Below are 27,098 nucleotides of genomic sequence, written 5' to 3'. Positions count from 1 at the left end.
TGTAGATTTTGTACCCTAGCCCTGCCGGCACCTAGGGAAACCTAGCAAACCTATACATTTCTGAAAACTAGACACCCAGGGGAATCCAGGATGGGGTGACTTGACTGCCTCCCACCATGGTCTGTTACCCAGAATCCCTTGCAAACGTAAAAAATTGACAAAAAAAACACATTTTCCCCACATTTCTGTGATGGAAAGTTCTGGAATCTGCGTGGATCCACAAATTTCCACCCACCCCGCGTTCCCCAAAGTCCTACGAGAAAAATGGTACCTCACTTGTGCGGGTCGGCCTAGTGCCCGCGACAGGAAACGGCGCAAAACGCAACGTGGTTTTGGAGTGAAAAATGACCCTTTTTTTGGCAAAGTGACTAGCTGTAGATTTTGTACCCTAGCCCTGCCGGCACCTAGGGAAACCTAGCAAACCTATACATTTCTGAAAACTAGACACCCAGGGGAATCCAGGATGGGGTGACTTGACTGCCTCCCACCATGGTCTGTTACCCAGAATCCCTTGCAAACGTAAAAAATTGACAAAAAAAACACATTTTCCCCACATTTCTGTGATGGAAAGTTCTGGAATCTGCGTGGATCCACAAATTTCCACCCACCCCGCGTTCCCCAAAGTCCTACGAGAAAAATGGTACCTCACTTGTGCGGGTCGGCCTAGTGCCCGCGACAGGAAACGGCGCAAAACGCAACATGGTTTTGGAGTGAAAAATGACCCTTTTTTTGGCAAAGTGACTAGCTGTAGATTTTGTACCCTAGCCCTGCCGGCACCTAGGGAAACCTAGCAAACCTATACATTTCTGAAAACTAGACACCCAGGGGAATCCAGGATGGGGTGACTTGACTGCCTCCCACCATGGTCTGTTACCCAGAATCCCTTGCAAACGTAAAAAATTGACAAAAAAAACACATTTTCCCCACATTTCTGTGATGGAAAGTTCTGGAATCTGCGTGGATCCACAAATTTCCACCCACCCCGCGTTCCCCAAAGTCCTACGAGAAAAATGGTACCTCACTTGTGCGGGTCGGCCTAGTGCCCGCGACAGGAAACGGCGCAAAACGCAACGTGGTTTTGGAGTGAAAAATGACCCTTTTTTTGGCAAAGTGACTAGCTGTAGATTTTGTACCCTAGCCCTGCCGGCACCTAGGGAAACCTAGCAAACCTATACATTTCTGAAAACTAGACACCCAGGGGAATCCAGGATGGGGTGACTTGACTGCCTCCCACCATGGTCTGTTACCCAGAATCCCTTGCAAACGTAAAAAATTGACAACAAAAACACATTTTCCCCACATTTCTGTGATGGAAAGTTCTGGAATCTGCGTGGATCCACAAATTTCCACCCACCCCGCGTTCCCCAAAGTCCTACGAGAAAAATGGTACCTCACTTGTGCGGGTCGGCCTAGTGCCCGCGACAGGAAACGGCGCAAAACGCAACGTGGTTTTGGAGTGAAAAATGACCCTTTTTTTGGCAAAGTGACTAGCTGTAGATTTTGTACCCTAGCCCTGCCGGCACCTAGGGAAACCTAGCAAACCTATACATTTCTGAAAACTAGACACCCAGGGGAATCCAGGATGGGGTGACTTGACTGCCTCCCACCATGGTCTGTTACCCAGAATCCCTTGCAAACGTAAAAAATTGACAAAAAAAACACATTTTCCCCACATTTCTGTGATGGAAAGTTCTGGAATCTGCGTGGATCCACAAATTTCCACCCACCCCGCGTTCCCCAAAGTCCTACGAGAAAAATGGTACCTCACTTGTGCGGGTCGGCCTAGTGCCCGCGACAGGAAACGGCGCAAAACGCAACGTGGTTTTGGAGTGAAAAATGACCCTTTTTTTGGCAAAGTGACTAGCTGTAGATTTTGTACCCTAGCCCTGCCGGCACCTAGGGAAACCTAGCAAACCTATACATTTCTGAAAACTAGACACCCAGGGGAATCCAGAATGGGGTGACTTGACTGCCTCCCACCATGGTCTGTTACCCAGAATCCCTTGCAAACGTAAAAAATTTAAAAAAAAAAACACATTTTCCCCACATTTCTGTGATGGAAAGTTCTGGAATCTGCGTGGATCCACAAATTTCCACCCACCCCGCGTTCCCCAAAGTCCTACGAGAAAAATGGTACCTCACTTGTGCGGGTCAGCCTAGTGCCCGCGACAGGAAACGGCGCAAAACGCAAAGTGGTTTTGGAGTGAAAAATGACCCTTTTTTTGGCAAAGTGACTAGCTGTAGATTTTGTACCCTAGCCCTGCCGGCACCTAGGGAAACCTACCAAACCTATACATTTCTGAAAACTAGACACCCGGCGGTTTCCAGGGAGGTATGGCTTGCGTGGATCCCCCAACGTTTCCTTACCCAGAATCCCCTGCAAACCTCAATTTTTGCTCAAAAAATCACTTTTTTCACACATTTTGGGGTGGGAAAGTAGTGGCATCACCGGGCTCACACAAATTTACCACCACCCAGCGTTCCCCCAGGTCTCCCGGTAAAAATGGTGCCTCACTTGTGTGGGAGGCCCAAGTACCCGCGGCAGGCAAGGGCCCCAAACGTAGTGAGGCCACCTCAAGATGGCCTATCGCCAAACCACCTGGTTTTGCAAGGGGGGTCACTTTGGTTTTTGGCCCGGTGCGCGGCGGCCATCTAGGGAAACCTACCAAACCCAGGCATTTTTGAAAACTAGACACCCGGCGGCTTCCAGGGAGGTATGGCTTGCGTGGATCCCCCAACGTTTCCTTACCCAGAATCCCCTGCAAACCTCAATTTTTGCTCAAAAAATCACTTTTTTCACACATTTTGGGGTGGGAAAGTAGTGGCATCACCGGGCTCACACAAATTTACCACCACCCAGCGTTCCCCCAGGTCTCCCGGTAAAAATGGTGCCTCACTTGTGTGGGAGGCCCAAGTACCCGCGGCAGGCAAGGGCCCCAAAGGTAGTGAGGCCACCTCAAGATGGCCTATCGCCAAACCACCTGGTTTTGCAAGGGGGGTCACTTTGGTTTTTGGCCCGGTGCGCGGCGGCCATCTAGGGAAACCTACCAAACCCAGGCATTTTTGAAAACTAGACACCCGGCGGCTTCCAGGGAGGTATGGCTTGCGTGGATCCCCCAACGTTTCCTTACCCAGAATCCCCTGCAAACCTCAATTTTTGCTCAAAAAATCACTTTTTTCACACATTTTGGGGTGGGAAAGTAGTGGCATCACCGGGCTCACACAAATTTACCACCACCCAGCGTTCCCCCAGGTCTCCCGGTAAAAATGGTGCCTCACTTGTGTGGGAGGCCCAAGTACCCGCGGCAGGCAAGGGCCCCAAACGTAGTGAGGCGACCTCAAGATGGCCTATCGCCAAACCACCTGGTTTTGCAAGGGGGGTCACTTTGGTTTTTGGCCCGGTGCGCGGCGGCCATCTAGGGAAACCTACCAAACCCAGGCATTTTTGAAAACTAGACACCCGGCGGCTTCCAGGGAGGTATGGCTTGCGTGGATCCCCCAACGTTTCCTTACCCAGAATCCCCTGCAAACCTCAATTTTTGCTCAAAAAATCACTTTTTTCACACATTTTGGGGTGGGAAAGTAGTGGCATCACCGGGCTCACAAATTTACCACCACCCAGCGTTCCCCCAGGTCTCCCGGTAAAAATGGTGCCTCACTTGTGTGGGAGGCCCAAGTACCCGCGGCAGGCAAGGGCCCCAAAGGTAGTGAGGCCACCTCAAGATGGCCTATCGCCAAACCACCTGGTTTTGCAAGGGGGGTCACTTTGGTTTTTGGCCCGGTGCGCGGCGGCCATCTAGGGAAACCTACCAAACCCAGGCATTTTTGAAAACTAGACACCCGGCGGCTTCCAGGGAGGTATGGCTTGCGTGGATCCCCCAACGTTTCCTTACCCAGAATCCCCTGCAAACCTCAATTTTTGCTCAAAAAATCACTTTTTTCACACATTTTGGGGTGGGAAAGTAGTGGCATCACCGGGCTCACACAAATTTACCACCACCCAGCGTTCCCCCAGGTCTCCCGGTAAAAATGGTGCCTCACTTGTGTGGGAGGCCCAAGTACCCGCGGCAGGCAAGGGCCCCAAACGTAGTGAGGCCACCTCAAGATGGCCTATCGCCAAACCACCTGGTTTTGCAAGGGGGGTCACTTTGGTTTTTGGCCCGGTGCGCGGCGGCCATCTAGGGAAACCTACCAAACCCAGGCATTTTTGAAAACTAGACACCCGGCGGCTTCCAGGGAGGTATGGCTTGCGTGGATCCCCCAACGTTTCCTTACCCAGAATCCCCTGCAAACCTCAATTTTTGCTCAAAAAATCACTTTTTTCACACATTTTGGGGTGGGAAAGTAGTGGCATCACCGGGCTCACACAAATTTACCACCACCCAGCGTTCCCCCAGGTCTCCCGGTAAAAATGGTGCCTCACTTGTGTGGGAGGCCCAAGTACCCGCGGCAGGCAAGGGCCCCAAACGTAGTGAGGCCACCTCAAGATGGCCTATCGCCAAACCACCTGGTTTTGCAAGGGGGGTCACTTTGGTTTTTGGCCCGGTGCGCGGCGGCCATCTAGGGAAACCTACCAAACCCAGGCATTTTTGAAAACTAGACACCCGGCGGCTTCCAGGGAGGTATGGCTTGCGTGGATCCCCCAACGTTTCCTTACCCAGAATCCCCTGCAAACCTCAATTTTTGCTCAAAAAATCACTTTTTTCACACATTTTGGGGTGGGAAAGTAGTGGCATCACCGGGCTCACACAAATTTACCACCACCCAGCGTTCCCCCAGGTCTCCCGGTAAAAATGGTGCCTCACTTGTGTGGGAGGCCCAAGTACCCGCGGCAGGCCAGGACAACAAACGTAGTGAGGCGACCTTTGGGATAGGCAATGTTGATGTTGCCTCACTACCTTTGGGGCCCTTGCCTGCCGCGGGTACTTGGGCCTCCCACACAAGTGAGGCACCATTTTTACTGGGAGACCTGGGGGAACGCTGGGTGGTGGTAAATTTGTGTGAGCCCGGTGATGCCACTACTTTCCCACCCCAAAATGTGTGAAAAAAGTGATTTTTTGAGCAAAAATTGAGGTTTGCAGGGGATTCTGGGTAAGGAAACGTTGGGGGATCCACGCAAGCCATACTTCCCTGGAAGCCGCCGGGTGTCTAGTTTTCAAAAATGCCTGGGTTTGGTAGGTTTCCCTAGATGGCCGCCGCGCTCCGGGCCAAAAACCAAAGTGACCCCCCTTGCAAAACCAGGTGGTTTGGCGATAGGCCATCTTGAGGTGGCCTCACTACCTTTGGGGCCCTTGCCTGCCGCGGGTACTTGGGCCTCCCACACAAGTGAGGCACCATTTTTACCGGGAGACCTGGGGGAACGCTGGGTGGTGGTAAATTTGTGTGAGCCCGGTGATGCCACTACTTTCCCACCCCAAAATGTGTGAAAAAAGTGATTTTTTGAGCAAAAATTGAGGTTTGCAGGGGATTCTGGGTAAGGAAACGTTGGGGGATCCACGCAAGCCATACCTCCCTGGAAGCCGCCGGGTGTCTAGTTTTCAAAAATGCCTGGGTTTGGTAGGTTTCCCTAGATGGCCGCCGCGCACCGGGCCAAAAACCAAAGTGACCCCCCTTGCAAAACCAGGTGGTTTGGCGATAGGCCATCTTGAGGTCGCCTCGCTACGTTTGGGGCCCTTGCCTGCCGCGGGTACTTGGGCCTCCCACACAAGTGAGGCACCATTTTTACTGGGAGACCTGGGGGAACGCTGGGTGGTGGTAAATTTGTGTGAGCCCGGTGATGCCACTACTTTCCCACCCCAAAATGTGTGAAAAAAGTGATTTTTTGAGCAAAAATTGAGGTTTGCAGGGGATTCTGGGTAAGGAAACGTTGGGGGATCCACGCAAGCCATACCTCCCTGGAAGCCGCCGGGTGTCTAGTTTTCAAAAATGCCTGGGTTTGGTAGGTTTCCCTAGATGGCCGCCGCGCACCGGGCCAAAAACCAAAGTGACCCCCCTTGCAAAACCAGGTGGTTTGGCGATAGGCCATCTTGAGGTGGCCTCACTACCTTTGGGGCCCTTGCCTGCCGCGGGTACTTGGGCCTCCCACACAAGTGAGGCACCATTTTTACTGGGAGACCTGGGGGAACGCTGGGTGGTGGTAAATTTGTGTGAGCCCGGTGATGCCACTACTTTCCCACCCCAAAATGTGTGAAAAAAGTGATTTTTTGAGCAAAAATTGAGGTTTGCAGGGGATTCTGGGTAAGGAAACGTTGGGGGATCCACGCAAGCCATACCTCCCTGGAAGCCGCCGGGTGTCTAGTTTTCAAAAATGCCTGGGTTTGGTAGGTTTCCCTAGATGGCCGCCGCGCACCGGGCCAAAAACCACAGTGACCCCCCTTGCAAAACCAGGTGGTTTGGCGATAGGCCATCTTGAGGTCGCCTCACTACGTTTGGGGCCCTTGCCTGCCGCGGGTACTTGGGCCTCCCACACAAGTGAGGCACCATTTTTACCGGGAGACCTGGGGGAACGCTGGGTGGTGGTAAATTTGTGTGAGCCCGGTGATGCCACTACTTTCCCACCCCAAAATGTGTGAAAAAAGTGATTTTTTGAGCAAAAATTGAGGTTTGCAGGGGATTCTGGGTAAGGAAACGTTGGGGGATCCACGCAAGCCATACCTCCCTGGAAGCCGCCGGGTGTCTAGTTTTCAAAAATGCCTGGGTTTGGTAGGTTTCCCTAGATGGCCGCCGCGCACCGGGCCAAAAACCAAAGTGACCCCCCTTGCAAAACCAGGTGGTTTGGCGATAGGCCATCTTGAGGTGGCCTCACTACGTTTGGGGCCCTTGCCTGCCGCGGGTACTTGGGCCTCCCACACAAGTGAGGCACCATTTTTACCGGGAGACCTGGGGGAACGCTGGGTGGTGGTAAATTTGTGTGAGCCCGGTGATGCCACTACTTTCCCACCCCAAAATGTGTGAAAAAAGTGATTTTTTGAGCAAAAATTGAGGTTTGCAGGGGATTCTGGGTAAGGAAACGTTGGGGGATCCACGCAAGCCATACCTCCCTGGAAGCCGCCGGGTGTCTAGTTTTCAAAAATGCCTGGGTTTGGTAGGTTTCCCTAGATGGCCGCCGCGCACCGGGCCAAAAACCAAAGTGACCCCCCTTGCAAAACCAGGTGGTTTGGCGATAGGCCATCTTGAGGTGGCCTCACTACCTTTGGGGCCCTTGCCTGCCGCGGGTACTTGGGCCTCCCACACAAGTGAGGCACCATTTTTACCGGGAGACCTGGGGGAACGCTGGGTGGTGGTAAATTTGTGTGAGCCCGGTGATGCCACTACTTTCCCACCCCAAAATGTGTGAAAAAAGTGATTTTTTGGGCAAAAATTGAGGTTTGCAGGGGATTCTGGGTAAGGAAACGTTGGGGGATCCACGCAAGCCATACCTCCCTGGAAGCCGCCGGGTGTCTAGTTTTCAAAAATGCCTGGGTTTGGTAGGTTTCCCTAGATGGCCGCCGAGCCCTGGGCAAAAAACAAAAGTAACCCCCCTTGCATAACCAGATTACCTATTGTTACTACAGCGTGAGAATTTAGGAATAATACTGCAAAGAAAATGTGGCAGACAATTTGAGGTTTACAGGACAATGGGGATAAAAAATATTTTTCAAATCACTAGAGAGACATCACCATGAACTCCCAAAGGTTTTCGACAATATCTACAGTTGGTGGGTTATTCTTACATGGAAAGTGTACCTTGGCAGAGAAACAAAAAAAAAAGATTCCTGCACAACCATCTATTCCTCAAACACACACACATACTGGTTGGATTTGGCACGAGGGCAAGTCATGGTTCAGTGTATTAAATTTTATTAACAAGAGATTTCACAAATATGAAATGCACTGTCAATAATTAAATTCACAAAAAACCAAACCAATGACTTGCAGCTCGTGAGCTGTAAAGCCACGTCAAGGCACCAACCGCTTTACAGGCCATTCACACACCTTTCATACGTGATACAAACAAGACCATTCGCACCACCAGGTACAAAAGCAACACAGTACAAAAATCACCAAAAAGGGACAAGGTACACCCTGCTTCAAAAAAACAAATATTACTGCACAGTCATCTAACCCGCAAGCACACGCACATACTGGTTGGATTTGGCACGAGGGTGAGTGATGGTTCAGTAGATAAAATTGTATTACCAAGTGATTTCACAAAAAATGAAATGCACTGGTAATAATTGAAAGGGCAAGAAACTGAACCATTGACTCACAGCTCGTGAGCTGTAAAGCCACGACAAGGCACCAACCTCTTTACAGGCCATTCATACACCTTTCATACGTGTGAGACATACAAAACCATTCACACCGCCAGCCGCGGGCCCATCACATAACAAAACTCACAGCGGCACACAGCGCCATTCAAGGGCCCATCACTTTCACACGCCCACAATCCAGACACAGCAACTACACAGGCAGAAGGATTGCGTGGAGTGGCACTCAGCTAGCAGTGTGTGTAGTGACCAGCAGAAAGTCACTACTCACACACAGCCAGCCAAGCACCGGTCGACACACACCGCTAGCCAAACGCCAGTCCACGCACACCGCTAGCCAAGCGCCAGTCCAGGCACACCACCATCCAATCGCCAGTCCAGGCACACCGGCAGCCAATCGCCAATCCACCTACACCGCCAGCCAAGCTCCAGTCCACGGACACCACCAGACAAGCACCATTCCACACACACCGCCAGCCAAGCTCCAGTCCACACACACCACCAGACAAGCTCCAGTCCACGGACACCACCAGCCAAGCTCCAGTCCACGGACACCACCAGCCAAACACCAGTCCGCACACACCACCAGTCCACACACACTGCCAGCCAAGAACCAGTCCACGCACAGCGCCAGCCAAGCACCATTCCACGCACACCACCAGCCAAGCACCATTCCACGCACACCGCCAGCCAAGCACCATTCCACGCACACCACCAGCCACGCACACCACCAGCCACGCACCAGTCCACGCACACCGCCAGTCCATGCACACCGCCAGTCCACGCACACCGTCAGCCAAGCACCATTCCACGCACACCACCAACCAAGTGCCAGTCCACACACACCAACAGCCAAGCGCAAGCCTACACACACCGCCATCACATTTTGGATTTTTTTAGAAAAAAATAAAAACACAAACAAATTGCAAATAGATAAAAATCTTCTAACAGAAAATCAGCAACTAAATACATTGCACTAACACCAACATTGAAACAGAATCAAATTATCCAAAGAATACAGACCAGCCAGTTCACTTTACCACTCAAGAATCCTCCCAAAAATTTTTTCGCGTGTGGTACGCTCTAAAACAAGCAGAGAGACACAGTGCAGGATGAGAGGGACAATCGGGGCAGTACATACGACACTCCTTCCGCGTACCTCTTCGCCAACAGACTCTACATCTCCTACTGGGAAAATCTTTTGCGGGTGTGGGAGGAATGTGATCTGGAAAGTGGCGTTCTTTCAATCTAGCAACATCCTCCACCAGTCCAACTCTAGGAACACTTGCCTGTTCCACTACAACAAGGCTGCCTATTACAGACTCCTGAAACTTAACAAAAGTCATCGTTGACTCAGGGCAAGAATCCTGGAACACAACAAAAGCATTAAACATTGCCAAGTGGAAAAGATGGATAGCCAACTTCTTGTACCAAATGTAAGCCTTACGAAGAGCAGTGTAAGGTTCCAACCTCTGATCTACTCTGTCAACACCACCCATGTACCTATTATAGTCTAAAACACATACAGGTTTGCGCGCTTCAGCGACCTGACCCCAAACAGTCACAGGTGCAGTGCTTTCATCATGGATGGAAGTCAGCATGTAGACATCTCTCCTGTCTGTAAACTTCACAGCAAGAAGCTCCTGGCAACGCAACGCACTGCACTGTCCCCGCACAAGCTTTTGACAAACAAGTTCTTTCGGAAAAGCTTTACGGTTACAGCGGACTGTGCCACAAGCAAAAGTGTCCACTTTGGCCAATTCCCTGAACAACCGTACACCAGTGTAGAAGTTATCTACATATAAATGGTGGCCTTTGTTAAAAAATCCTCTTCCAAGTTCCCAAACAATTTTCTCAGTCACTCCAAAAGTGGACGGACAACCAGGGAGGTTAAACCTAGATTCCTTACCGGTGTACACCCTGAAATTAGAGACATATCCAGTCCTACTGTCACACAGCATATACAGCTTTATTCCATAGCGTGCCCTCTTACTAGGAATGTATTGCCTAAAAACCAAGCGGCCCTTGAACAACACCAAAGACTCATCCACTGCAATTTCTCTACCAGGGGCATAAATCTCAGAAAATCGATCAACAAAGTGATCAAGGACAGGCCTAATCTTAAAAAGACGGTCACAATCAGGGTGATCTCGTGGCAACGCTAAACCATTATCTACAAAGTGCATCATCCGAAGCAGAAGCAAATACCTGTCACGACTCATGACTGCCGGAAAAATAGACGTTGCCATCAAGGGACTGCTAGACCAATATGAAGCCAATGATGGCTTCCTTAGCAAGCCCATCAAAAAAGTTAAACCCAAGAACTTCTTCATCTCTTCAACATTTGTGGGAGTCCACCGGGTAGCTCTAGAGTGTGGCTTAAGACTGGCACTGTTGTCCCTCAAAAACTGTTCGGCATACAAATTAGTCTGCTCAACAATCTCTGCCAAAAACACATCGTCCATAAACAACTGAAAAAAATTTACAGGCAAAAAGTTCTCGGTATTCACTCTAGACCCTGGAACACCAGTAAACTCAGGAAATTCCGGCTGCACCATGCCAGGGGCAACCCAGAGGTCATCACTTTCAACGGGAAGACTTGCAGCCCCAGCCTGCAGCCCAGATGTCTCTTGCCGCACTACACCAACGGAAAGGCTTGCAGCCCCAGCCTGCAGCCCAGATGCCTCTTGCCGCACTACACCAACGGGAAGCCTTGCAGTCCCAGCCTGCAGCCCAGATGTCTCTTGCCGCACTACACCAACGGGAAGCCTTGCAGGCGCAGGCTGCAGCCCAGATGCCTCTTGCCGCACTATCGGCACATCAGTCTCCTCCTCTAACACAGGCACTTCATCCGCGCTAAGAGTATCTTCATCATCCGATGACCCCATACGGAGAGAAAACTCACTGCCAGAATCGTCCCCTGCCCCCTCTCCCTCAGAAGCAGAGTCAGTCTCTGACCCAATATCAGAGGAAGACTCAAACAGCAAACCAACAACCTGCTGAGCAGTCATCCTGCGGCTAGCCATTATACCTACTAAGATGGAAGACTGCACAAACAAGTCAACAACAACCAACAATGTGCAAACCAAGTAAGTAAAGAAATGTGTACCTTATATCAATAAGATCAATGTACTCAAAAACTATACAATCCAAAATCAAAAGAGACAGCTACACTCACCAGAAACAAACTCTGCAGTGACACAGCAAAGACCAACGATATCAAACTAGAAAGAAGAAAAAAAAACAAATTACTCACAAGACAACAAAATACACATCATGCACCAATGCAAAAAGTTTTTGAAACTCAAAAACCAAACATACTGCTATTATTACACCATTTGCAAAAAAAAACAGGCAGAGAAATCAAACACATTTGCATTGTACAAAAAAACAGTCTCTTACCAAACTACACAAACAGCAAAACCACCAGAACCAAAATGTCACCGTGAACAGAAGAAAAGCCTTCACCTAGAACAAAAAAGTAAACAAAAAAAACATTACAATTGGAAATCACAAAACATATAACAATAAACATTATAACATGCCATGTCACTACCCAAATGGTCAATCGGTTTGTGTGCCAGGTCAGGCAGAAAACAGCAGGAAAAAAAAGGCTATTCAGTCCCGGGGCAGGTGACCCAAATACATATAACAAATTGCACCCTGGAAGCGAGGGGTCACTTCTATTTCTAATTGAACTAATTCCCTGGTGTCTAGTGGGCTTTTCTGCCTCCAATGGGAGCAGAAACGGCAAAAAAATAAAACCGATCTGCCCACAGAGGGGGCAGAAAAGTCTTCAAAACATTTAGGGGCCCAAGGAAGCGACCCTTGCCCAAGGGGTCGCTTCCTACAATAATATTTATATCCCTGGTGTCTAGTGGGCTTTTCTGCCCCCCCCCAAAGAGCAGAAACGGACAGAAAGACGACCAATCTGCCCCCAGGGGGGGGCAGAAAAGTATTCTAAAAAATTAGGCCGCAAAGGAAGCGACCCTTGCCCAAGGGGTCGCTTCCTACATAAAGAAAAAGACATCCCTGGTGTCTAGTGGGCTTTTCTGCCCCCCCTGGGGGCAGAAACGGGCAGAAAGACGACCGATCTGCCCCCAGGGGGGGCAGAAAAGTCTCCTAATCACTTTACCACCCTAGGAAGCGACCCTTGCCCAAGGGGTCGCTTCCTACATAACGAAATAGACATCCCTGGTGTCTAGTGGGCTTTTCTGCCCCCCCTAGGGGGAGAAACGGGCAGAAAGAAGACCGATCTGCCCCCAGGGGGGGCAGAAAAGTCTTCAAATTATTTGGCCCCCAAAGGAAGCGACCCTTGCCTAAGGGGTCGCTTCCTACATAGCATAACCAATATCCCTGGTGTCTAGTGGGCTTTTCTGCCCCCCCCGGGGGCAGAAACGCGCAGAAAGCGGACCGATCTGCCCCCAGGGGGGGCAGAAAAGACTTCAACAAAATTTGCCCCCAAGGAAGCGACCCTTGCCCAAGGGGTCGCTTCCTACATAGTAGGAACAGCATCCCTGGTGACTAGTGGGCTTTTCTGCCCCCCCCGGGGGCAGAAACGCGCAGAAAGCGGGCCGATCTGCCCCCAGGGGGGGCAGAAAAGACTTTGCAAAATTTTCGTCCCCAAGGAAGCGACCCTTGCCTAAGGGGTCGCTTCCCAAACTCCAAATACAAAATCCCTGGTGTCTAGTGGGGCATCCCTACTCCACGATCGCGACGCTGTGCGCGATCGTGGAGCAGGAATGCCCTGTATTGAGAGATCGGGGGAGAGGAAATACTCTTTCCTCTCCCCCGATGCCTCAATACTAGAGATTTCACCGCCGCGGCCCCCACCAGACGCCAAACACCTACCTCTGCTCCCCTCGGACGCGCTGGAAGAAATGGATTCCAGCGCGTCCAACGCTTCCTGATGACGCCGGCGCGCGCTGTGCGCGCTGACGTCATCAGAAAGCGTGGGGGGGCTCGGGGGGGGTCGGGGGTGGCAGCGGAAGCTCTTCCGCTGCCACCCCCGTAAAGGGGGCCAAGATCGAGGGACAAGGGGGGGAGCGCCAGCGCTTCCCCCGGGGGCTGTCCTCATGACGGAACGGTTCCGTCATGAGCACAGCCCAACCGATGCTCATGACGGAACCGTTCCGTCATGAGCATCGAAGGGGTTAAAGCAGCAAACTCTTTGGCCATACTCTGTCGTTATGACTGCCAGATGTGGTCAGAGTTGTCGGAATTTATAGACCTCATTCCTGATGAACGTAAACAGGATGCAAGGAAGATACTTTTGGAGGGAGAACGAGCCGCATCAGAGATCATAGACTGCGCTCTGGACATTGCTAATACCAACTTTAGGCAACTTGCCGGTGCTGCAGTACTTAGGCGGCAAGGATGGCTTAAAGCAACATCTTTTAGGCCAGAGGTACAAGCAAAAATTATAGACATGGCCTATGATGGGGAGTCCTTATTTGGGAAACATATAGATGAGGCTCTCCTAGCGATTAAGACCGATACGGATACCGCTAAATCATTGGCTGCTCTCCAATATAAACGTGGATCTTTCCGTGGTGCAAGAGGCCGTGGCTTTGCATCAAGAGGAGGTTATCAAAGTCAGCAAAACAGGCAATATCAATCACAATATAGACAGCCTTATGGGCGGACGAAAGCGATCGAACAATCAGGGTCGCGATGCCAACAGAAAACAATTATTTTCTCAGGACGCCAGTCATCCCTCCTTCCCTCCCCGTGGGCGCAAAGATTTCAACTGTTGCACACAAGTGGAAAAAGATCACCTCGGATCGTTGGGTCCTCGACCTAGTCAGAAATGGTCACACCCTGGAATTTTTAAAACGACCACCTACTACCCCGCCCAAGGGCCCCTATTCCCCTTGTCTTCACTTACTGTTCAAAGAAGCCTTAAAAATGCTGCACAAGAACGCAATAGAGAAGGTTCCATCGTCTCAAAAGGGAACCGGGTTCTATTCTCGATTTTTCCTCATCAAGAAAAAGTCAGGAGAGTGGCGCCCGATTCTAGACCTCCGCAAGCTCAACAAATTTCTGAAGAAACAAATTTTATGGATGGTTACGCTGGCCGAAGTTTTGAGCTGCCTAAAAAAATGGGATTTTATGGCTTCTCTGGATCTGGAGGACGCGTACTTTCACATCCCTATACATCCCAAGCATCGCAAATACCTACGATTCACAGTGGCTGACGTCCACTATCCGTTCAAAGTCCTTCCGTTTGGACTGAAATCTGCACCAAGGATCTTCACGAAGTGTCTCGCACCAGTAGCAGCGACTCGAAGATCTCAGGGAATACAAGTATTTCCATATTTAGACGACTGGTTGCTCAAAGGTCCTTCGAAGCAGGCAGCCGAGGAGGCAGTCTCAGCATGCCTATGTCAATTTTCAAACCTAGGTCTCTCTCTCAACGAAAGCAAATCTCAACTGCGTCCTCTTCAGTTGATTCCTTTTCTGGGAGCGATGCTAGACACCATACAATGCAAAGCATGCTTGTTAAAGGACCGTCCGCTTTGTCTACAAAAATTGGCAATATCAATCGCAAAAAAAAGTCAGTTTCTGTCCGGATGTTTGCGTCTCTTCTGGGGATGTGTTCATCTGCAATAAACCTTGTACCATTAGCACGACTCAGAATGAGACCTCTGCAAGAGGAATTACATCTACAATGGCAACAAGCTGTAGGGTCGTTTGACGACTCCATCATGATAACACCGCGCATGAGACTCTCTGCATTGGTGGTCTCAGACGAAAAACTTGGCTCCAGGCCTTTCTTTTCTGCCAACTCCTCCAGAATTCGTTATAACAGATGCTTCCATGGATGGGTGGGGAGGCCATCTCCAAGTCTTGCAGATCCAGGGAAGATGGTCCCAAGAATACCGTCAACAACATATCAACAGATTGGGGCTTCGCGCCATCTTTCTCTCTCTGCAAGCATTTCTCCCGAGGATTGCGGGTGCTTCAGTGCTGGTCCAAACCGACAATACGACCAGCATGTATTGCATCAACACGCAGGGGGGAACGAGGTCGCTGTCTCTTTCGCAGGAGGCTCAGGAGCTGTGGGAGTGGGTTACAGCACACAAGGTAACCCTAAGAGCAGAGCACGTCAAAGGCCTTCACAACACTTTGACCGACAACCTAAGCAGGACTCTTGCGGGCTGTCACAAATGGGAATTAGAGCAGAAGCAAGTGAACAAAATTTTCCAAGTTTGGGGCAAACCAGCACTGGATTTGTTTGCGATAAGAGAAAACAAGAAATGCCTGTATTACGCCAGCAGATTTCCTCAACAGGAATCAAGAGGGAATGCCGTCTCATACTGATTGCACCCCATTGGCCAAGACAATATTGGTTCCAGGAGTTGCTTCTTCTATCTCAGGACAACCCTATCCATCTAGTACCAACACTCACGATGGTGACAAGGGAGAGGGGTCAAATACTTCATCCAGATCCACAGTCGCTGCGCTTGAACGCATGGCTCCTGATTTCTTAGAATTTAAAGATCTAAACATTTCCCAGGAATGTCGTGAAAATCACGCGCTCAGAGTACATAATAAACTTATCGCTTAAAATGGAAGCGGTTTTGTCATTTGTGTGAGGGTAATGATGTCCACCCTCTACAAGCTCCTGCAGAACAAATTCTTCCTTATTTGTTATACTTGGCCAAATCTGGACTTGTTTTCTCATCAATAAAAGTTCATCTTGCTGCTCTTTCAAGATTCAGGAAGAGTTCTATAAAACCTTCACTCTGTTCCTCTTCACTAATAAAGCAATTTATGAAAGGGCTCTTTAGAGTTTTTCCTCCAATACGTGCACCTCCTCCAGAGTGGGAGTTAAACACAGGAATAGCTCAATTAATGAGAAGACCGTTTGAACCTATCCACAAGGCTTAAATTTCTAACATGGAAGGTTGCTATTTTACTGGCTCTTACATCGGCTCGAAGGGATAGCGAAATCCAAGCTTTCACCTTCTCAGAACCCTTTTTGCATTTCTCTAAAGATTATGTAACTCTCAGGACGAATCCCAAATTCATCCCTAAAGTACCGTCTCAATTTCACTTAAATGAGCCAGTGAAACTGAAAGTTTTCTTTCCAGATCCAGCCACTCCAGCTGAGCGAGCATTACATTCACTTGATGTAAAACGTTGTCTGAAATTTTACTTGCAAAAGACTAAGGACATCAGGCGGTCCAATCATTTGCTAATAGCCTATGGCCAGGCTACACTTGGAACTGCTGTAACTAAGGCGACTATAGCCAGATGGCTGGCTTCTACAATTCATTTCTGTCATGACAAAGCCAACAAACCTTTACAAAGAAGTCCGGGCGCATTCTACCAGAACTATGGCAGCTTCTACTGCATTATTCGCTGGAGTGACTTTGGAAAACATCTGTCGTGCTGCGACATGGAAGAATGTCCACACGTTCACGAAGCACTACTGTCTGCAATCTGCTCTGCAGGAAGATACAGCTGTAGGACAAGCCGTACTTCAACATCTTTTAAACTAAGGTTAGATTTATGTTTTACCTATACTGCACTGTTTCATGTGTTATATATTTATATACATCTATAGATATATTTATTATACTTACGATTTTGGCTTTATGTGTTTCTTTATATATATTTTAAATTTGCTTTTCATAGATACTGTTTCTTAAACTGCATTCTGTTTATTTGTCAGCATTATTAGCTTGTTAATATTCTACCCTTTCTGGATGTGTTTTGGGAATTTATTAATCCGGTCTCCCACCATCCACAAACGACACTGTTTTGGCTATTCTGATTCAGGCATGTGAATCTATGAAAGATACCCCAATACTGGATAACAATAAAAGTTACTTACCTGTGACTACAGTTATCCTGTATTGGTATCTTTCATAGATTCACATGCACCCACCCTCCTACCCGGCGAGGCAGTTCTTTTATTGGGATCCCTATTTCCCACTTGTGCTAAGAAAATCTGAGGAGAACTGCCTCTGCTGTGACGGTTCTAGAGGGTGCTAGTAGCTGATTGGCTAGAACAATTTTTTAGTTCTTTTCGTATAATGTTGTAGATAGGCTACTAAGATTTAGGCCTCTGGCTTTCTTTTAGCCTACTACTATTATTTACTTAGGCACTGCTTTTGTATTTTACCATGGGACTCCTGCCTCGGCGACGGGGAATGATTCAGGCATGTGAATCTATGAAAGATACCAATACTGGATAACTGTAGTTACAGGTAAGTAACTTGTTTTCATCTCCTTCATGACGAACTTGGCGCTAGGAGTAGTGGTGGTATAGCAAATCGCTGTGAATGTTTTAAGAGCATCATCTACGACTCACATGGAGGAGGGTCCTAGGGAAAGTTTAAAGACCAAACCACAGACTTAATCCCCTATGCAACACTTAACAACAAATAATAAATCTGGTGGTCTACAATAGGGAGAAAGGACTGAATTATCAAGTCACACACCATGTGCTAACACGCTGAAAAGTAAAGACCTTCGCGAACTGATAGGATTTCCATCAACTACCAAAGAGGTCAGTGTCATCATTTGGATATCCTTCCTTCCTACCACTACCCCTCTAGATCACAGAGGAGAGTCATGTGGATCGGATTTCGATCAGGTCACAGAAAGCGTGACAGGAGGAAGTGAAAAGGAGAGAGTGAGACCAATTGTTCACATAGTAACAGGCCTCAAAGATGGATAATGGATGCTTTGGGTGATGGAATTGTATGTGCATGTGAGTGAAGTTAAAAAGGAATTGGAAGAGAAAAAACTACCTTAATACAAATATCTCTGCTAATCCTGATTAAAAAATAGTGCAGATGCAGCTTTGAACACATAGGCTGCCTCACAATACGGTCGACATGTTTCAGCCTTGTTGGCTGTTGGCCATAGGCTTTCTACAGGACCTAAACAACAAATTGTATTGCTACTGCATTACCAATTTTGTGACAAACCCTTTGTGTATATAATCATAAATATAACCCTTTGGATGCTCGTTCCTCTGTGCAAGTGGAGTGCTCTTCACACCTGTAACAGAAAGACACATACTATCTAATTGTGAAATTATAAAACAATTACAGATACTCCCCAACAGTCTATCATCTTTACAATGAACCTTCTGGTTCCTGCATATATCCATGGGTTCTAAATGTGTCACCGCTGTAACATTTATTCAGCTGGTGCGCTCACCTGTCTTGTACGAGGATAAAACCTCACCCGGTCACAACTCCGGTATCGGAGACCCCGCCCTGTAAGGAGAGGGAAATCACTTTTAAGGAGGAGGAAGCGGAAAAAAACCTTTCAATTCTGTCCCTCTTGTGTGTGCTCAGTGTTTGTACTTCAGAACTCAGAATGGACATGTTCTTTAAAAAGGACAATTATAACCAGCAATTGGAAGGGCTAGAAGACAGGACATCTCCTGTTCGCTATGATGTCTATAAAGCCACTGCAGTATCGCCAGAACTCAACAGTGACTGAACCTGTATCTTTTTCAAATGAGGATTCTCTTTCAAAACCCTGTATCGCGAGGATAGAGTACCTTTCCTACTCTGTGTATTATTAAAATGCACGCTTGACGCCCTCCTCTCGAGCGCTCCACTCGGCATTACGAAGGAGCAGCATTCTTATCCTGAGCTGTTTGGGAATGCTTAAATAGTGTAGCCTCCGTCCACTTAGGTTGTTCGTTTATCCGACGAAATCAGCTACGCCTAGTTGTTACTTATACTGCAGAATGACGTCATTGTACCCGAAAGTAGTAGTTTTTTTGTACTCGAGGAAATGGTTATTCAAATTTGTCTCTAGTCCTCTTTCGTGGAACTGTGGGGACTAATTGTTTGTTAATACCAGGGACATCCTTCAAATCTTTATTATTAACACCAGAAGTAACCCTGATATTTATTATATAATCTGCAGAGCTGTTCGTGTATTTTATTTCACTGCATTGTCTCCTAAAAACTACAGAATGGCATCAAGTGGTAGGAAGGAAGGATATCTAAATGATGACGTCTTTGGTAGTTGATGGAAATCCTATCAGTTCGCGAAGGACTTTACTTTTCAGCGTCCTTGAATGTTTTAAGAGAGCACATTACATCAGAGCACACACAGTACAACATTTAGATAAACTCACGTGGTTCTCGTGGTATTGTCGCCCGAGACGTACCCTTCTATGCTGACCCCCATGACACTCCCCTCTATTTCTGCCCCCTTTTGACTGTTGAAGAGCTACAACATTCTGCCTCTGTCTGCAATCTTAGGGTGACATATGATAAACTGTCTTTGGAGAGTCATGTCCTCAAATTTGCAGGCACCTGCTTTGTGCTTACCCGTGTCCTAAGGAAGTTTATTCCACTCCTGCTAGCTCATGCAAAATCAGATTGTGGGCAGCGTTGTATTAAGCAGGCTAGACTGCTGCCGTGCTCTACTGCTAGGAGCAGCAGACTATCGGATTAACAGATTACGCAGAGCCCAAGCGTCGGCGGCCAAACTGGCATTAAACAGACCTCGAAGATCATCTGCATCCAGTGTGATGAAGGAACTCCACTGGCTTCCGCTGAAACAGAGAATAGCCTTCACATGTTTGTGTATTGTCTTCAAGGCACTCCAGGGTAGGGGCCCAGCGCCCTTGCAACACAGAGTAAATAGATACACCCCAGGGCGATATCTGCCATTCGGCATCAGCGAACCTCATCTATGTAAAAATAAATAAAATCCAAAAGACCAGACAAGGCAGGCAAGCCTTTACTGTCAGGGCGGCCCAGCTATGGAACAAGCTGCCAGCTAGATCTTCAACTGAATTATTGCACTTTAAGAAAGCCCTGAAGACATGGCATTTCCGCGTGTAACCTTTTATTTCACATCACAATGTTCTGGCGTTAGCAGCTGCTTTGTCCGGATAGAAGCTTCAGTGCCAGGATACCTGTCTGGTGACAGTTGCGCATTATTAATGGTATAAATAAATCAATCAGTAGTGGGTCATACATGTGATAGATGGAGAGCTTGGCCTAAGTTAGTTATTACATATGATGGACGGTATATTGTGAGTTGGTTCTGAACTCCAGCCTTAGGATAGGTGTTGGAGAGGGAGGCATTCACTTTTTTGAGACTAATTGAACTTTGAGGAACATAGTCACTGGGCTCTTTGTGTGCAGTCAGCGTAGTATACATAACTTCTTTACCGCAGGTTATTAGGTAATCCTCAACAAAGGTTTTATAATATCTTATGTATAATCTCTGATCCATCCTTTCCTTTATGGACCACTAGAATGTCACTCTTCCCTGCTGTGACAAGATCTAACCCTATTGATATTCCCAAAATGTGCTCTCTACATAGAGAAGGGTCTAGGCTGCTACAGGTTTGTGGTTACATGCTCCTGTCAACACGGAGGGAAACCTGGGGTGGTTTCAAGTATTTTTCACCTTATTTACTTACATTCATATGCAAGTGCTCACCCCTTACATGAGAAATGCATGTGTTAGGTTTTCACCATTGGGCGTATGTTTTTCTCTCACCTAGGGTCTGGATGCAGATAGTTTACGGGTGGAGCCGCTGGGAGAGGATTCCAGTGGTGCTCTATACTGGTATTTCTATGGCACACGGATGTACAGAGAAGAGCGATCCTTGGAGAAAATCAATGAGCAAAAGAGCTTGGAAGGGTAGGTGTTTATTGTTAGCTGTGTTTTCTGATGGGTGAAATGTCATTGATCCACTTGGGTTTCAAACGTGATATTTTTTGCATAGATTTAAGAGTGTTGAACAAATTCTGCTATAATGGGAGAATTTTAGCACAATTTTAGAATGACAGTCTCTGAAATTTGCTAAGAGTAATCGTCTTTACCTTCAGATGACATCAAACGTTCCTATAACACTTGGCCTTTTTTTGCAGTAGTAAGATCAGTAATCACTAGGAATTGCATTTTGTAGATTGCTTTAAGTATTCTTCTATTCTAACCTCCGTGATTGACTTAAGTATTTTGTTTGTATCAACTTTTCTTTGTAAATATGAAGTACTGTGCATATTTTAAATTAGGACTTGGACGCATGTAATGTCCACCCGCTAACCTTAAAATAGACTAATGAGTTTTGTAGGGCTCTGGAACATGAATATTGATTTGTTAAAATGTCACAGGTAGTTGAAGTGACATCAGCTACCATTTGGCTTCTTATAAAAAAAAAATCACATTTGACTCCTTATCCCAACCTACCTGTTCAGAGGACTTTAGGGGTGGAGGGTGAAAATGGTGGAAAATACAGAAAGTAAGAAGGGGTTTAGAACATTTAACATTGTCTTCCTCCTTCTACGTTCAAGAGCATCTCATTGGCACAACCAATGTGGTTGCTGATCGCTTTGCTGCACCCGAATCCTGGGAGGGTCGTCCTCTGGACACTGGAATCTTTTGTTCCTAAAGACCAAGCCATGCCTACAGCCCCCCCCCCCCCCACACACACACTGCCCAAAGGCCTTCCATCTTTACCTGCCTGACTTCACTTCAGACACAGTTAAGGGGAAAAGTGATTGTGCATTTTCTACATAAACATGAATTTTCCACCCTCACTGTGTAAGCCATAATCATCTGTATTATGGCTACATTTACCACATCTTTTATTAGCTCAAATGAGTCAAATTCCTGCATATGTGGTGCAATGCTTTAGCAAAGTTGATTATCAACGTTCAGTTGTTGATTGCTGTCATTAACCCTTTAAAGAGGTGACAATGTTGTCTAGATTTAAGTAAGCATCCACTTTAGAAGGACTGATGTACATGTCTATTACCAGCGACAGGAAATGTAAGAGTGGCGAGCATGATCTTTCTATGTCAGGATATGTTTTACTACTAACACACATTCATGTTCTCATCGCAAACCGTTTTCCCAAAGCTGCAATTCGTTTCAGCAGGACACTGGACATTAGAAGAATCATAAATACGTGGAGTCTTTTTTAAGGTTACATGTTTGAATCATAAAGTATCTTTCACTGAGATAACAGAATTCAGACATCAAGCCTGCTTACAGCCTGTGGACCACGAGTACTATTTCATAAGGAGATATGCAAGATATGCCTGTTCCTTTTCTTCGATACAGGGACAAAACCATGCCTTCTGAACATCTGCCAGTGGGAGCAACAAGGCGTATGATTTAGTAAGTTATGGGCTAGGTGCACATATTGCAGCGCAGCTCCTGTGCTTTTCTTTCTCTGCTTTTACAGAATTGCCCAGCTTACAAAATGAATATGATCTTAGTGGCCCAGAGGATGTTAAAGGTTTTGCTGGTATTCTGACACTATTGACCTATGGATGATCCTTCACACCAAACTGACAACAAGCCAGGCTTCTTCCAGAGCCATGGGAGAGTTATTTTTTCACAGTACAACACCGTTGACTTGGCAAACGTTTTTATTTATATTTTTTCTTTTTTTACCTGGGTCTGTTTTACGCACCTGGCGGCGCTTTGTGCCATTGTCCTCAATGCTCGTACTGCCCTCTGAAGAGGGATCAGGCAGCACCTCGTTCAAGCTTGAAAACCACTGCATCTGGTATTTGAGATAGAATGGGGTGAGGGTCTGTGCCACAAGTTTTGTTTTGTTTCACTTTCCCCGACATACATCACCCTTGTAATCCTTCTCATGCTTCTTTCTTTGTCCCATATCCTACCTACCCTTGCTACCTTGCTCACACCATAACACTCTCCGGTCCACCTGCTTACCAGTGTAGTCTACACTTGATGTCCATTCCTACACTGGTCTTTTTGCTGAGACTGAAAACAAATATCAGTATCACACTATTAAAAGTATATCAACCCTGCTTAGAAACTACAGGCTTTTTTGATTCAAAGAACAGCCATTTATAGCATAGTCAGGGCAGTGATGTTAGTGTTTTATGCCGTTCTAAATATTAATGCATATGCCTAACGCTCATTTTCCCAATTCACGCTGGTGAAAACCAAACTGTTTTACAATAGGGAAAGATCAGCTGCCTGCCCTTGCAACATCTAGCTTAATCTTTGCAGACCTTTGTAAACTGGAATCAATGTATTGATTGATCTCTTCAATGTGATTGTGGCTGCTACATGGCTCAAAAATTAAAACATAAGCAAATACAATCCTCCAATCATTTAGAAACTGCTGGGCTCTGTTTGCCCAGTTTTTAATATTTTGTGTCTGATATGTTAAACAGCTTTATCTCCAAATAAAGGTGTTCTTTAGAAGCAAACCCACCACCTCTTTGTAGATAATGCATGCGCTCCGCATGATCCTGGACTGGTGCCCCAACCTTTCTAAATGTTGACATACACAATTGTCTTTGACCCTTTCAAGTGGTGAGGGAGCACACTGCCACAAGTCTGCACCAGGTTTCCCATTGCACTCTGGTACATGCAATTCATAGTATTTTTGAATTGTTCACAAGTAGGAAAGTGCTTCCCATCAGTGCTTGAATTTCTTTACATGTTTTTCTATGGTGGTGCCAGTCTTCAACAGAAAAAGTAGCAAAGTAGGTTTGGGGATGTTTTAAATGTTGCTTGTAGTCGGGTAAATTACCAGTCCAAATTATGTCAGTGCACCCCAGGGTTTGTCAACCAAATAACTCCTGGACAAACCCAGCATTCAAGTGGGAATGAGCACAGACCTAGAATGCACAGAAAGAGGCAGGTTGCATCTATATAAAATAGTCACTGCACATTTATGTGTGTCCGTTTACAGTTGTTACATGTTAGAGCCAGGCCAACCTGTTTTGACAGTGCTTGTGTATTTGTAAGGGTATTCACAGACCTAGGTCCATGCTGACATTTTGAGACTCAAACTGTACCTCAGTGTTGAGGTCCAACAAGACCGTAATTGGCCTGGGACTGCTATTGTTCCCAAATGGAGGATATCGGACTTGATAATTTGGGCTGGACTGTTCATATTGATGCAGGACCAGTGCTGACTTGCATATGATCCATCCCTGTTTGTAGTACCTCAGTGAGCAAAAAGAAATGATGACCTGAAATTCTGCTCCGGTTAAGTAAGCAAGGCATTCCACTCGTCACTTGTTTTGGTTTTCTCAGTGGCTAAATACATGGTCACTGTTATCTCTGCTGTGCTGGAAGCAGTTTTGGCTGCTATGGTACCAGCTGTTTTGGTACCACCTGTTGTCACTGATGTTGCTCTTGCTGTTATGGTAGCTGTCATTGTTGATCTGTTGTGTGATTATAATTGGGGACAGTGGCATTTTCCTTGCCTTGCCTAGAGTTCTTATTGCTCCTGCCAGTGTGGCAGCTGTGGTTACTGCTGTCATGGTTATCAAAAAATAGGGGGGAATTAGAGGCTAACAGTTAGGTTCACCCTCCAACAGTACATGTATCAAAAACAACCTGAACTAGTCAAGTCAAAGAACCTAACCTAAGGGAGAGGAAGGTGTCAGAAATCTATTGGATTCTGAAGTCCACCAAATAGAGAGAAAGGAAAAAATGATCTCTTTCTTGAGTCCCCTCACTCACCAGGGTTTCCCCACGGTGACATGCTTCATCATTGGGGTCCTCTACGGACTGAGGCGTGTTGCGACTTGCGAATTACGTAAGAGCACTAAAAATCAGATTATGTGTAGTGTAAGTGAAAGTGTGATAAGGTAAATTAAAATAATCAGCTAGTGGGCCAACTATATTTTATTAATGCTCCTAGCTAATTGACTTAAAAACGGGGTGATATGCTAAAGGCCCTAACTATAATGGATAGGTGTACCTAGCATATGGTCAACTAGTTTTGAGCTTCCCCAGCTCTTCTTCAGGACTCCACCGGGACCAGCCCAGTGTGAAAGCACCACTCCTAGTTAACCTAATTAAGGTGCAAAAGTGAGACGCTGCAACTGTAAGGCATGCGTTACAATTAATACATACATAATGTACGTCAGGCAATATCTGTAGGATACAATAAAATACAAATATTAAAGGAACAAAAAGTCATATGCACTGTTATCATTATCAATTGTGAGCACACTACACCCAAGTGTTCGTACACTCTTGCCTCTGATGTGCCTCTATGTGGTTTAAAAAAGACAGAAACGTTAGGTAACTTTCTCCATGCCGGCGCTGTGCTGAGAAGTGAGTCGAAAATCGCAAAATATACAAAAAAAACACACGCGTCTGACACAACATACAACACACACAAGACTAACGATAAAAAGACATTACATAAATTTTAAGAAGCAACAATGTGCCTCATGGTCAACGGAGGGGGTGTGGCGATCTCGTACACCTAAGAGAATGGTAAATGAGGTCGTTGAACGGTGGCGAGCTCCGTATCTGTGGCTGGCCCTTAGGGAGAGAAAACGGGAAAAGAATCGTTCTCCGCGATATGAGTGGGCACGGTGGTCTTCCCAATGGTTATCACTTACTTGTACGTGGACAACCACACTCATGAACACCTACTGGGGCCAAAACCTCACAGACCGCATTCTGGCGTGTCCCCGGTGAGGAGCTGGTTATCAATGGGTATTTCCGCATGGAAAGCGAGGAGGGCTCGCCGTCGGAGTCCCTTCCGGGTGGGGCCATTTTGGATTGGGATATTTTTACGAGAGAGTGTGTTCTAGCGCTAGGGCTTCTGTACACATCGAATCATGCGTGGAAATGTGGTGAGAAGGAAAAATGATGAGGAACAATACCTTCATAAGGCAGAAATTAATGCCTCATGCGATGTATATTAAAAAGGGGGGATTATCTCTATGGAGCGGCCATGATGGATAAGGCCAAATTAGAGCAGAAATAACTTGATAAACCTCATAGAAGATGATCTCAATCAACTTAGTATATAGTGCTTGTCCCGATAGGGGAAACAAACAGAGGTAGTGGAGTTTTAATTAAATCGCAGTGTGATAAATAAATCAGGGCGACCAAAAAGTAGAGGAATCACGGTAAAGTTAATGAAAGTAAGGAGACATGATGGATATCAGGGATGTTCAAAATTAACCTGCATTATAAAGGTTTGTCAGGTTAAGGCAGGTACATCGCTCATGTCATGTAAATTGTCCCCAAGGTATATCATCATTCGGACCTTTGCTGTCAGACCGTAACTTAAACACCCAACGTTGTTCTTTTTCGTGCAGTTTTCTTTCAATGTTGGGGTGATTGTTTACATGTTCCAGAATAACCCAGTTGAGGTCATTAGGTGTGTGTTGTTGTTCCAAAAAATGAGTGGTCATTTTTGTGTTCCGTTTACACCTAAAATTGCTTCGGTGTTCGATTATTCTTGTGTTCACCTTCCTTGTGGTCATCCCCACATAATGAAGGTTGCAAATGCAGGTGATAAGATATACCACCCCTGTCGTATTGCAATTGGTGAAAGATCGAAGATTCATTGTCATTCCATTGTTATAGGTTACTGTTTTGGTAACTTTGGTTAAATGACATACACTACAGTTGCTGCATGGGTAATGGCCCTCTGGTAGTGGATGGAGCAGACGTAGAGGACCAATGGTTTGCGTGGGGTTGAACTAGATAGTTCCTCAGATTTTTGGCTTTCCGATGGCTGAACATAGGTTTTTGTAAATGCAAACCTCCACTATTCAGGATCCGCCAATGTTTTTTTTACTGTTTTGGTTACTTGGTCTGATGCGATATTGAAGGTGGTGATGCAGATTTGTCTCTTTCGGTCTTTTTCTGTGGTCTCAGGTTTGTCTTCAAGTAGTGCCTCTCTGTTATTATTTGAAGCTCTTTTTTGGGCCCTGGACACAAGATGTTGTGGGTATTGTCGTCGTATCAGTTTCTGTGATAGATCATTGGCTTGAATGTTATAATCTTGTCGTGTGGCGCAGTTGCGTCTCAGGCGCAAAAATTGTCCAAAAGGAAGGTTGTCTTTTAAACTTCTGGGATGGAAACTATCGTACACTAGTA

General features: G+C 46.8%; 1 protein-coding gene across 4 annotated transcripts in view; it reads left to right on the top strand.

Annotated features, from left to right (window-relative positions):
- Positions 1-27,098, top strand: part of CECR2 (CECR2 histone acetyl-lysine reader) — a 646,890-nt gene that overhangs the window by 341,884 nt on the left and 277,908 nt on the right. For all 4 annotated transcript variants that reach the window (XM_085652176.1, XM_085652174.1, XM_085652177.1 and 1 more), the window contains exon 4: positions 20,752-20,891. In XM_085652176.1, the coding sequence (XP_085508302.1) occupies positions 20,752-20,891 (140 nt within the window). The remainder of the gene's footprint in view (positions 1-20,751; positions 20,892-27,098) is intronic.

The sequence above is a fragment of the Triturus cristatus genome, chromosome 4_1, assembly GCF_964204655.1.
Source record: "Triturus cristatus chromosome 4_1, aTriCri1.1, whole genome shotgun sequence".
NCBI classification, from domain to species: Eukaryota; Metazoa; Chordata; class Amphibia; order Caudata; family Salamandridae; genus Triturus; species Triturus cristatus.
The sequence above is the reverse complement of the archived record's forward strand: the minus strand, read 5'-3'. Positions and strand labels throughout refer to the sequence as shown.